The 12390-nt window shown below is 42.1% G+C and overlaps 1 protein-coding gene across 25 annotated transcripts in view; it reads left to right on the top strand.

Annotated features, from left to right (window-relative positions):
• The window catches only part of fnbp1b (formin binding protein 1b), a 54135-nt gene that overhangs the window by 25122 nt on the left and 16623 nt on the right, over positions 1–12390 (top strand). For 18 of the 25 annotated variants that reach the window (XM_019269081.2, XM_027281933.1, XM_027281932.1 and 15 more), the window contains exons 5-10: positions 2299–2361; positions 4360–4464; positions 7535–7549; positions 9147–9275; positions 9841–9987; positions 12071–12259. In XM_019269081.2, the coding sequence (XP_019124626.1) occupies positions 2299–2361; positions 4360–4464; positions 7535–7549; positions 9147–9275; positions 9841–9987; positions 12071–12259 (648 nt within the window). The remainder of the gene's footprint in view (positions 1–2298; positions 2362–4359; positions 4465–7534; positions 7550–9146; positions 9276–9840; positions 9988–12070; positions 12260–12390) is intronic. The other 7 variants (XM_019269083.2, XM_019269087.2, XM_019269095.2 and 4 more) reach the window with 1 other exon arrangement.

Genomic DNA, 12390 nt, shown 5'->3' with positions numbered 1-12390 from the left:
GCAGTTGAAAAAAAAACAAAAAACAAAATGCTTGATTGAACATTTGGTTTGTCACTTCCACAATGTCCTATTTTCTGTTCAAGTTCAAATACTTCCTCTGAAACACTGGAGCACTTCTGCGTTTTGTTTAGCTTCCCTTGAAACTTTGGGAAAAGAGAAGTGTGACTACCTGAGGTAAACCAGGGCGCATTCTCACTAACTACTCTCATGTTCAACATTATTCAGGTGGGATTAACCTTTGAGGCCTTCAGCGTCAGTGTGAATTTCACATCTCTTGCTTGTGCGTTTGAGTTAGTGCACAGAATACTGAGGACTTGTCCAAAGCGCTGAAATGCAAGCAAAGTACAAGCAACAGCTTTCTGTTCTGTATAATGGCTTGTGTCTGTTATTGAATGGCAGCATCGATATTCAGCTCAGCTACGGACCCCGGCTTCCTCAGTCTTTGTAACCAAGGGATACCTCATTAACAGTCAAGTCTCTATGTCATTTTCATTTTTATTCGATTCTTTTTGGGTTCTTTATCAGATTTATGTAACCCCGGGCGATGGGGGAGTTATTTGTATGCTTTGTAAGTAATCAGAATCTAGTTTCAAAGATACAAATGTTTGAAATTGGTGTTTTATGTTTCCAGGGGATCTGGCTGTGATCCATACAGACAGCCAAGCGCTGTGGTCCCCTGGAATAACACAGGCCAAGTGAGGCCTTTTAGAAAAACACACAGCGTATGTGCTGTGTGAGTTCAGACCAGCAGCTGCCTCCTATCCTTGTCTAGTATGCCACACTTGGCAGTGCCAAAATCCATTGTGACTCGCCTGCGTCCCCTTAGATTACAGTATCTGACTCTTCTCTGTATGCTTGTTTTATCTCATGGTATGTTCACTCTAAGCTTCTTGTTGCACACAGCCATTGTTCTTACTTTATCAGTTCGCCTTTTGCAGTTTCTTCTTCCACTTTCTCATCTAACAGTTGTAACCGTCATGTCCAGGATGTTTTCTATCCCATTTGTTCAGGGGCAGGGCCAGTAACAGTTTTAACAGTCAGAACATGTGTTTTTTACCTCGCTTTCCACATTTTAGTGTGCTTACATGCATTACAAATTAGCAGTAAAAACAAAGTTAACAAAATTATAAATGCAACTTTGCTTCCATCATTCATGAGTTAAAGTAAAAGACTTCTCCTGCACATTTTAGAGTGGTCTTTATTGTGACCGGTCACAAGGCACACCTGTGCATTACCATGCTGTTTAATCAGGATTTTGATGTGCCACACCTGTCAGGTGTCAGGTGGACAGGTTATCTTGGAAAAGAAGAAGTGCTCGCTGACGTGGATTGTAATAAATTTGAGAAGAGACAACCTTTTGTGTGCACAGAACTTCAGCTCATAAAAAATGGAAGCATAAAAAAAAAACTGAACAAGTTAAAATTTTTGCCCGGATGATGACACTAGATGGAAAAGTGAGCGGATCACTGAAGTCTTTAAAAATCATCCCAAGGGCAACATGAATATTTCAGTCTGGATCGACCAACTGCCTGAACAACAGATCCTGCTAGTAGAGCTCAACATATTTTATAGAGTTTAGAGATAAAGTTGAAAGTTTATATAGAGGAATAGTATCGAGTTATTTCATATGATTTGTTTTGCTACTAAAAAATGGTTCATTGCCTTTATTGTTAAAGCATTTTGTTTGCATGAAGCTCTAATCGAAAGCACAGAGGACTGTTTTTTTAACAAGACAAACCTTGCCGTTGGTACCATGGCATGTGACTTTCCGGCTTCATAAAAACAGCGTCTGCTATTGGTCTCTTGGTTGTCATTGTTACTTGATCTACAGTGTGTCTGACCTTTATTTTATTGGACTCTCTACATAGTCTAAAGACTTCTTTCTGTTGCTTTTTAGTAATGGTGCTGAATTAATGTTGAAACCGTACCCCTGTTTCTCCAGAGCTGTAAAACATACACACTGGGGTGCTATGATCTGGTTGGTCTTTAATCATATAGACTTATAGCCATTTGCTCGAGCTTGTACAAATCTCTGAGAGTTAAGCCTGTGCTCATGATATTTAATGTGGCTCGAGTATAGGGTCTATTTGAATTTGCCCTACTTTCTCTAATACTGTCATAGCATGAGCAATATTCATAGTGTGTAATGGTATGGTTGAGACTCCCATTCCCACTGTTTCGAATTTATTATCCCTACTATGTCAAGGTCAGGTTCACCTGCTTTTTAAATTCCTTACGCTTCTGAATAGTGTGATAATATTTCTAATGTTTTTTTCTCTTCCCCAATTCTTCTCGCAGCACTTCCACGATGGGCGTAAGGCGCAGCAGCACATTGAGAGCTTGTGGAAACAGCTGGAATCAGTGAGTGACACCTACAACATGCAGTACTTCAGTTGTTTACAGTTGGTACAGTGGTTCGAGAGGGACAATACTAGAACATAACCAATAGATCAAGATTACTAGGTGGAGAAAATAAAATTAGACACTAGTTTCCTTACATCACTATCATTAGTATGGAATCACAAAGTATTTCAAAATAATTTAAAGTTGTGACTACAGTTGGGATTTAATTTCATTGAAGCTGAATTTAATACTGAATCTAATTACTAATTGGGTCCATCATTGTCAAGATTTGCAAGTAGCTAATGTTATAAATGCCTAAATCTCAGAGATTCAGAGAGACTCAGAGATCTGTAATCAGCTTTTGTTGGCTGAGAAGCCAGAAACTGTTTTTAGTGGCAGACTAATTAATGTTCACAACCAGTAGATCTAGCTCCAAATAGAGATGAGAAGGATACAATATAATATTGTTTTTAATTAACTACTTTCCTATTACTCACACACAGCCCGAGAAGAGAAACCTGCTTGGAGAGAGTACATTAACCAGAGTTTGATTTAATTTGAATTAATCAAGAATTAATTAGCCACTGATATAATCTGCTGTAGGTAATGCCATTTTAAAAGAAGAAAGCAATGATCAGTGCTGGCTAAAGAAAAGAAGCTTGCTGACGTTACTGTTTTTATTTTGTAATAAAAATAGGAATGAAAAGTGAAAGGTAGTTTGATAAGATCTCTCTGATGCTAAATGAAACCGGCTAGACAGCATAACTCAACCTTAGTCGTGACATAAAATGTAATATTTCTCTATATTTTTGGTCTCTATGTCTTCAAAGAAAACACCATGAACAAGAATAATTAAGCTATATACTTTCAGTTGCTACAGGTATTCAACAAATCATACATCAGTGGTTTAGATGGTCTATTGACCTCAAGCTACAATCAGTCGTCAATGCAACGCCACATGATACAAACTCACATGCTGCAACACTTAAGGAGGAACCGTGTGACTATAGAGTTCATCATCATCAGAAACTGAGGAAGCACATACATGAGGTGGCAAACTGTAGCTTTCTAAATGGAAAGGAAAACATCAGCAGAGGGCCGTGCACAGACCCCTGAGGGACGCCCCGTTCTGTCTTCACCACAGACCTCAAACAATGTGACATTTCTTTTGCTCGAAATGGAGATGTTGTGGGAAAATACACCAGGCAGCCTCTCACACCAGGATGGAATTATAACAGATAAATGATGTTGTAATGTTTCTGCATGATTTATGTTATCCTGTCCTTGAGCTGCAGGCTGATAATGTAGAAAGAATGTAAAAAATCCGAAGAAGTAGAAATACAAAAGTAAATTTCATTTCGAGCTGTGCATCCTTTCAGTCGTCAGAAGTAGGTCAGACTAAGATTAATTTAGAATGTGTTACTGTACAATCTCAGGCTTTCTTAAAAAAAACCCGAGATAAGAGTCGATCCAGGAGTGTCTTGTGTTTTAGTGAAGGAGTTGGAAGAGCGATTGCACAGAATACCACTTCTTATCTCTGCCTGGCCCCTTTGACGGGGGAGAGGAAGAGTATGGGAGCGATGCATAACTGCCTTGTCCTCCTCAAACTTCTCCGTGCGTTCAATGATCCCATTGTGTGCGAGGCAGATAGGCATAGTTCAGAGTGCACACTGGCCCGACAAACACTGATTGTTCTGTTAGAGGGGTCGAAAGAGGGTTGGATGAATGGTTGTTTTTCTGTACACAAATGGCCACTATGAACATTTGTTTAATCTGCAGACTGCAGACTTTGACAGGCTCCATTGCTGTGTCAGTGACAAACTGACCTCTGTCGCACACAATGCTCCGCCTGAGATCTATTTGACGTATATGTACATGTTATGACGTTAATTACTATGCTTATTTAAAGGTCAAGTTATATAGCGTCGCCCCCCCCCCCCAGCTACAGCCCATGGCAGGAAATGACTCATGTAATGTCTGTGATTATATTAAATTTGATTTTCTCTGTTTTGTCAGGCTAAAAGAAAGTTTGAGAGGGACTGTAAAGAGGCAGACAGAGCACAGCAATACTTTGAGAAGATGGACGCCGACATTAACGTGACTAAGGCCGACGTGGAAAAGGTACGTGTCAGTCTCAGTCCTGTGCAGCAGCCACCGATCACGCAAACTTGTCACCGAACACAACTGCCTGGCTTCCTCACCCTGCCACCTAGCACGCACCTCCCTCCCCCTTTTGCAACCCTGACTCCTCATTCCACTGAGCCCCGAAGGACAGCAAAGATTGAGTGACCATGTGTTTGATGCCAGGGACTGTGTGTGTGTAAAAGCTGGCATTGTTTCAGCAGCACAGCGATCTGCTGCTAAACAAAGCTGATAGCAGCACCGAGTCCCTCATTATCGCCGTAGAGCAGCCACCAAACATTCTGCCGGGCTGAATGGGCCTTAGCAACAGAGATGTCTGTGTGTCCATAGCAATGCTTGTGTGTGTGTGTGTGTGTGTTTTTTTTTATGTGTGTTGTGGATATAAGTTGGCCTTAGTGAAGAATCGAATCATTTGGTCTCTCTGTTATCTTGCGCCCTCTTCAATAAATCAATGCAATGCAGCGCTCATCCGATTCTCATGACTTCTAAACCAAAGCCCCCCCGGGCTTGTAGCTGATGTCATTTCCTGTTGTCACAACCAATTAAAAAGAGCCCTCAAAATCTCAGCCTTTAACCCACACAGCTCCCACGCCCGCAAGGCATCATGGGTCAGCAGCGCGTGCTCCTGCTGCTTCATCAGCTGTTGGAGCAGAGCTCCGGCTCGGAGTTGACACAGTTCAGGCCCGATTATTATGCAAATATAGGCTGGAATAAAGAGCCTTTCTGGACTGTGGACGTACAGCCAAACAGCTACAATAGGCTTAGGCTAACACTGAACTCAACTGGAAAGACCCGGTACAGCAGCTTTAAGAAACTGCTCCTGAAACAAGAGCGGCGTTGTGTATGATTACAGTTATTATTTCATTTGTCGAAGCATGAAAGACTCATGCATTGCACAGAAAGCTGCATATCTTTGCTCTCATTCATAATGTAAACAGCTCTTTAATATCCTTCAGCTGAGAGAACTGCTTGTGTTAACATTTTATTGTCTATATTTACATTTCTGCTGAGCATTTTCTATCGACTTTTAGTTTCCGGTTGTGTCACTGTCGGAGCTGCGGCTATATACTATTATCAACAAAAAACACAAAATGAAGCTACAACATTATTTTTATGTACACTGTCCACTCACTGCTTTTGTTGTAAAGACAGAGATGAGCAGTTTATGTAAAACCGAAGTTTATTCGGAAAGCTTTACTCACTCACGCCGCTCGTCCTAATATATGCTCCTATGAGACCATACTTTCCAGATCTCTGTAGTGAAGGTGGTGAAGTTATTATGACGCATAGTCAGAAGGGGCCACAATACTTAAGAATAATACCCAGTTTTTCTCTTTAAGGTATGATTTTCTCAGCTGCCGAATGTTATTCTTTTAATATCTCCTTTAGATAATGTGACAAAATGTGTATCATATACTAAGAGTGATTATATACATTATCTCAAGGAATGTTGATTTTCAAGCTATAGATGAAAGCTAATGGCTGCGATGGAGGTAGGAAGTAAATCTAAAAGCCTTTGTTATGCATTTGAACACTTAACACAGCTTTAAAACTTGTGAATCACTCCCTGTGTGTTCCTCGAGCAGACCATATAGCGAGATGCTGTGGCAAACAATACCACGCACCTGCTATACTCCCGATAAATATGTATGCTTTTCCGTATCTTCGCCCTGCTTGCCAATGTATAGATCACTCGCTTTCTCATTTGCGGTTCCTTTCTGTGTGGGTTGTTTTTTTTTGACCGACCTCAGCTCTCTTTTTTCACCTACTCACATTTCCATTATTCCAAAAAACTTGACTGAATTCACTCAGATGAGCCACTGCGGAAGATGATTGGATTTTCTTCCCACACATTTAAAAAAAAAAGAAGAATTCTTATGTTACAGCTGTTACAGATGTTTTGTAACAAGCCTAGAATATGAAAAAAGGATAAAGGGAGTGGGTGTAATCATTTCATATCTGTCAGGTTTTGTGAGTCTTTCCACAGTTCAGACACTTGAGCTTCGACGCCGCATGACATCGAGCTCAGTAGCATAAAGAGCATATGAACATTTCTGTTATTACGTCTGCTGAAAACAAGGCAAATCAAATGTAATCGTGCACTCAGTTTTTTTTTTTTTCCGGGGGTCATAAAACAGATTCGGTCATAAAACTTACACCACAGAAAAGAATAGATCATGTGTCTCGATGTGTTTTCGTCTTCGCAGGCGCATATCCCTTCATTATTCTGAGGTCTTTTGAGTATTTATCACCAGAAGGGATGACATGTCACAACCTCAGCCTAGTTTGTGTTTGTGTTTTAGCCGCAGTTAAACCCTTGGAGTGTAACTAGGTCTTGGACAGAAAAGATGCATCGTAGGAGGAGAAGAGAAGACGTGTTTGCAGGCTTAGTTGTGTTTCTACTTGTGTGGCTTAAGGCCATCTTAGGATTTGACCGATGAAGAAACTCTCTCTAGTTAGAGAGTTAAGTTATTTCTCTAGTTAAGTTATTTGTCTGTAACAATAAAAAAGAACCCACCAGTATCTGACAAAGACATATTTTGTCAAGGGCTACAAGTTTTTGTCTGTGATGGGACGCTGCTGTTTGTTGAGCTGAGGTATTGTGGTTTTCTCTGCAGCTAAAGCAAACCTCTAACTGTTCCCTCTCCTCCTCGGGCAAACAAATCCCTCAATTTTGGGTTTGGAGTCACAGCCCAGATATCCACAAAGTCTGTTACAGTTCTTTGAGGGACCCCCGGCGCTCACACACACACTCACAGATTTCTCAACTGTGAACATCCTCTGCCATAAAGCATTTAAAAAAAACCCATAACACCTCCTCTCCACATGTGTTCTGTCTCTACACCAGCAGTATTTTAGCTGTGATTGTGTGTGTGTGTACCATGATACCAGTTTCCCCTTTTGAGTGATGACACACACACATGCTGGTCCAGGAAGTGCATCTATGGCAACTTCTTGTTTAGCTGGCAACGGCTAACAATACTCTTTTTTTTTGTTTGTGTGTGTGTGTGTGTGTGTTTGTATATCTATTTTATGCTATGCCTTGAAGCGAATTTCCCATAAGGTAGGTCGAGCGGATAGAGAGCCTGTTGTATCTGTGGGAACACACACTGTCTCGACTTGTGTCTCGATAAACACACACACACACACACAGACACACACTTTTTTGTAGAGTCAGTCCTGTCTGACTGTGATCTGCTCTCTGTGGCTTGTCTCGCTGTCTCCTGCCGAAAACAGTTTCTCGCTGAGGTTTTTACATGTGTGAAGTCAGAAAAATGAAATCATAGGCGACAGCTTTCACGCCGTGTTTCATTCAGATTTTCTTTTTGCCTCTTCTTACATGAGAGCCTTATATTCCGATAGATGCACATTTCTAAATCGGTGCATGCAGGCACATTGACAGAAAGAAAAGAAAAAATCACATCATTTCTAGAAAAAGACAACAGGATGTGATGCGGCTGCAGGCACAGCACCTTGTTTCGAGGTTTCGTTATTTACCAGGTTGCCATGGCAGTGACGTCTACCCTCGTTACTTCCTAAAGCCTTCAGCACATTTTGCATGCACCTATGCTATGGCGTTGCACATAATCCACGAATGCATGCTCACAGGCCGGCAACGTAGATTTTAAACAGCTGGACTTTGACATGTGCTTTTTAGCTTTTCCCCAGATTTCACATTCCTTTTGTTTTTTTGTAGGCTGTGACTATCATTTTCCACCACAGTACTAACTGCCATCCCTCCTGTGCTGGAAATAATGTACCTTTGTGTCTGATGAGTATCTCTGATGTCCTCCTTTTGTTCTAGTATGTCATCTATTACTTACCCATGTGTTTCAGAGTCTCATTTCTTGCCTCAGAGTGGTGTGTGGGTGAAAAACTGGACGAGGTATTTTTTAAATGCTTCCCTCAGCCCCTATGACAGATCAGAGTTATGTTTCTACTGCCCCACACAGTTACAGTAGGTGGCTGCAGTCGTTTTTCCCCTCTCTGCATCTGCATTTGGTTCATCAAATGCAATCAGGGGTTCCTAAGGTGACCCTTTGTTCTAAATGACCCAATGAAAACGCTATTTACGTGCGGACAGTCCTCAGATCTGATGGAAAGAGGAAACAGATATGAGTACTTAGCTACACACACACCCCACATGCTGACTAGCTGAGATAATCTCATCTCCATCTGCTTGCCTTGGATCTAGTAATAGGCTGCTCCCGCTGCGTTTCTGACTGCCTGCCTTAACTCCCCGAGACAGAACTAGCTTAAAATAATCAACATTATCAACAGTAGAGAGAGGCCAGACAGGGCGGGCAATCAAAAATCCAAATCCTTCCATTCTGCAGCCGGTGCAGGCTGTTGTTTTCTTTTTTTGTATATGTTTGTTCTGGCCTACATACAGTACAATACAGTGGCTGTTTCTGCTGCCCGACACGGATTTGCACCTGTGACCGTGCATCTACAAGCTCTATGTTTATGTGTGCATGCATGAACACTTGTATGCACAAATGTGTCAACTAATATAGGTTTTTAATGCTCTGGCTATGTGTGTGTGTGTGTGTGTGTGTGTGTGTCCCATATGTTTGTGTCAATCAGGAGACACTGAGGTTTAGAGAGGAGAGCTCGCATCTCTAACGTGCATGTTTGTGTCGTGTTTATTTGTTCCTCAGGCACGACAGCAAGCTCAGATGAGGCACCAGATGGCTGCTGACAGTAAGGCCGACTACTCCTCCTACCTGCAAAAGTTCAACCAGGAGCAGAATGAACATTACTTTACCATTATCCCCAACATATTCCAGGTAAATATAACCGCGCGTTCCTGATTCGTTGATGATAATAATCACACTTACAAGTTGTTTAACAGACATCCAGTTTACCAGACATCAAATCTATTTAGGTCACCACCCAAATAGGTTTACATCTACCCAGAATTTATTTATTTATTTATTTTTCATATTTATGCCTGTCTTTCAAAACTGTTCTGCTCAAAGTGCCGCCTGCTTGTCTGCCAAAATGGTGCATTCATGTGCAGTCATTAGTTAGTTCATTTGCAGCCCCACTTCCCCTCTGAGTCAACAACTAAAAATAAATCCACTGAGGGGTAACAAGCCGTCATTATGAAAATTGCAGTTATTTTGTACAAGCCATTCGGGCTGTTACATTTTGACAGATCGAGAGTTTCGAAATACAAAATAAGTCTCTGCATATATTCATGATTTTTGAGTGTTGTTTTCTGAGAGAAGGGTGAAAGATTGAAAAAAGATGGAAAGCGCACGAGAGATTTCCCAGACGGTGTGACAAATCTTTGACGACAGCCTTTTCAGACATGACAAGCCCACTGCCCACTCTCAATATTTTCTGTAGAAACTTCAAGACATGGAGGAGAAAAGAATCGAGAGGCTAGGAATCTGCATGAAGACGTTCGCAGACGTGGACCGCCAAGTGCTGCCCATCGTGGGGAAATGTTTAGATGGCATGACGAAAGGCGCCGAGGCCATCGAGCCTAAGACTGTGAGTATATAGAATAAGATATATGTGCACACACACACACACACACACCACCATATGGGACATATTACTCACTCAACCAGGGGTGTCGGTCACAACCCACACACTACGACGGACTAGGCTTTCATTTAAGCAACAAGTGTGCCAGTGGGTTAGTACTCTTAGGGGGGCTTCTGGAGAATAAAAACAGCCAACCTGTGACCAACAAAGTGCTGTGGGAGGACAGGACTCTAACTGAGAAAACAGCTGAACAAAGTGATTCGATTTATGTGTTCACCTCCCCTTTACAGTTAGAGAACCAATGGGATACGAGCACACGCTGTATTTCCCCCATGAGGAACTCCAAGGGCTTTGTGTCACCAAAAAAATACCATGCCATAATCCCCCCCACACAACAATAAATGACAAATAAGTTCCATATGAACACGTGAATGATTTCCCCTTGAGTTCCAGGCAATGAGCTAATCGCTGTAACTGCCTGATTTTCAGCTTTACATGATGCAGAAACTAAAGAGGGAATGACTTGATGCATTACTCACAGTAACGTCTTCCAAAGGACTGTCCAGTCTCCGTACGCACAGTCTCTCTCGAGAGAGAGTGGCGCCGAGTATTCACTGTCAAGCCAGTCCATTTAATTTAAAAGAAGTAGTTTGAAATCTTAGGTAATTTGCTTATTCGCTTTCTGGCAGAGACTTGTGTCTGCACTGTAAACATGAAGCTTGCAGAAGTATAAAGAGTGCAAGCTGCTGTCCAGTGGTTACAAATCCTCCTGCAAGCACCAAATCCTTTCAAAAACAAAAGTTTTGAAACTTTTTTTTTTTTTAGTCAGGATATCAGGCTATTTCCTGGCTAGAAGTATCTGCCAGGTAACCAGTGCAACTCCAGGAAGTTACTGCTAAAATATCACCCTGAGTCAAACACTAACTTGTGGTTTTTACACGTTGGTTTTGGTACAGATTGAACAAACAAGATGAGGAGGCTGGCTTTCCCCCCGTGTTTTTCCAGTCCAGCCGCCTGCTGGCTGCTTATTATTTAATTGACAGATACGAACGTGGTATTAATCTTCTCATCTAACTGACTGCCAGAGGCCAAAGAAGGTTATTTCCGCCGTCCCAAAAAACGGTGTCTTTGTTAACTGTACCTGTTATGGGAAACAGGAGGAAGTTGCTTCCTACAGTCTAAACCTTGTGTTGAACAAAGCTCCTGAGAACCCTCTTTATTTTCAGTGTACACACTTTCACAGTCGCTGATGTAAGCCTGTCTCATCGTCGCTGATTGTTATTTATTGTTCGGGTGTCGACATGAAAGGTAGAATTCGCCTACGATAAAGAGAAAACGAGCCATGTGATATATTGAAATGTCACATGTTGGCTGCTTGCCGTATGACAAAAAAAACAAGACTTTCCCCCAAGGGATCGCTTTAGTGTGTGTGTGTGTGTGTGTGTGTGTGTGTGTGTGTGTGTGTGTGTGTGTGTGTGTGTGTGTGTGTGTGTGTGTGTGTGTGTGTGTGTGTGTGTGTCTATCTCGAGCTGTGTGTATGGCTCAGCTCCAGGGAGATGACTCCAGCCTGTGACTGGCTGCTGCAGTAAACAACGTCGGGGAATAACATATCACATGCTCCTTCCCTCTCTCTGTCTCCTCTCATGTATACAGCGTACAACAGCAGATCTTCGACCCCAGATCCTAACTCCAACCAGACACTCTGCCTTTATCAGTACAGATAGGCCAAAGCACATGGACCGCACTTGATTAATGCGCCTCTTCCTGTGTCTGATGTCCCCGACCTCAGTGTTTTTGTCATAACTCCTGCCTGACAGATTTAGGTCTTTTCCTCTTTCTTCCGTGGCCCACAAACTGAACGACAGTCTCTTTCCCTTCTTTCTTTTCATGACCAACTCATGATCTGTTATCAGGCAGAAACCACAATAAACAAGAGAAGCCACCAGGCCACTATTGTGTTGTATCTTATCTCCAGACCTGCTGATTAGCTGGACAATCTAAACAGAAAAGCTTTTAGTCATTGCTTTGGATTTTAATCAAAGATGTATCTGTCACTGATTTCTGCAATCACTCTTCAACCCTCTAGGACTCGAAGCAGGTTGTCGAGTCCTACAAGTCTGGGTTCGAGCCACCGGGCGATGTGGAGTTCGAGGACTACGGCCAGCCCATGAAGAGGACGGTGTCTGAGACGAGCCTGTCCAAAAACGAGGCCAAGGAGAAGCCCGCTGGCAAGAGCAAGACCAAACTCTGGCCTTTCATTAAGAATAAGAACAAGGTAACAAATGAACACACACATTTTTTACACTCGAGTGTGCAGCAAAGCCTCGCTGGCTTTATTCCATTTTTGTTTTTTGCGAGATTTTTCTTCACATGGAAGTCACCTTGCACTGCGGGGATTGTTTTGTG

Source organism: Larimichthys crocea, chromosome IX (assembly GCF_000972845.2).
Source record: "Larimichthys crocea isolate SSNF chromosome IX, L_crocea_2.0, whole genome shotgun sequence".
NCBI lineage: Eukaryota > Metazoa > Chordata > Actinopteri > Sciaenidae > Larimichthys > Larimichthys crocea.
This window is presented reverse-complemented; position numbering and strand designations above follow the sequence as displayed.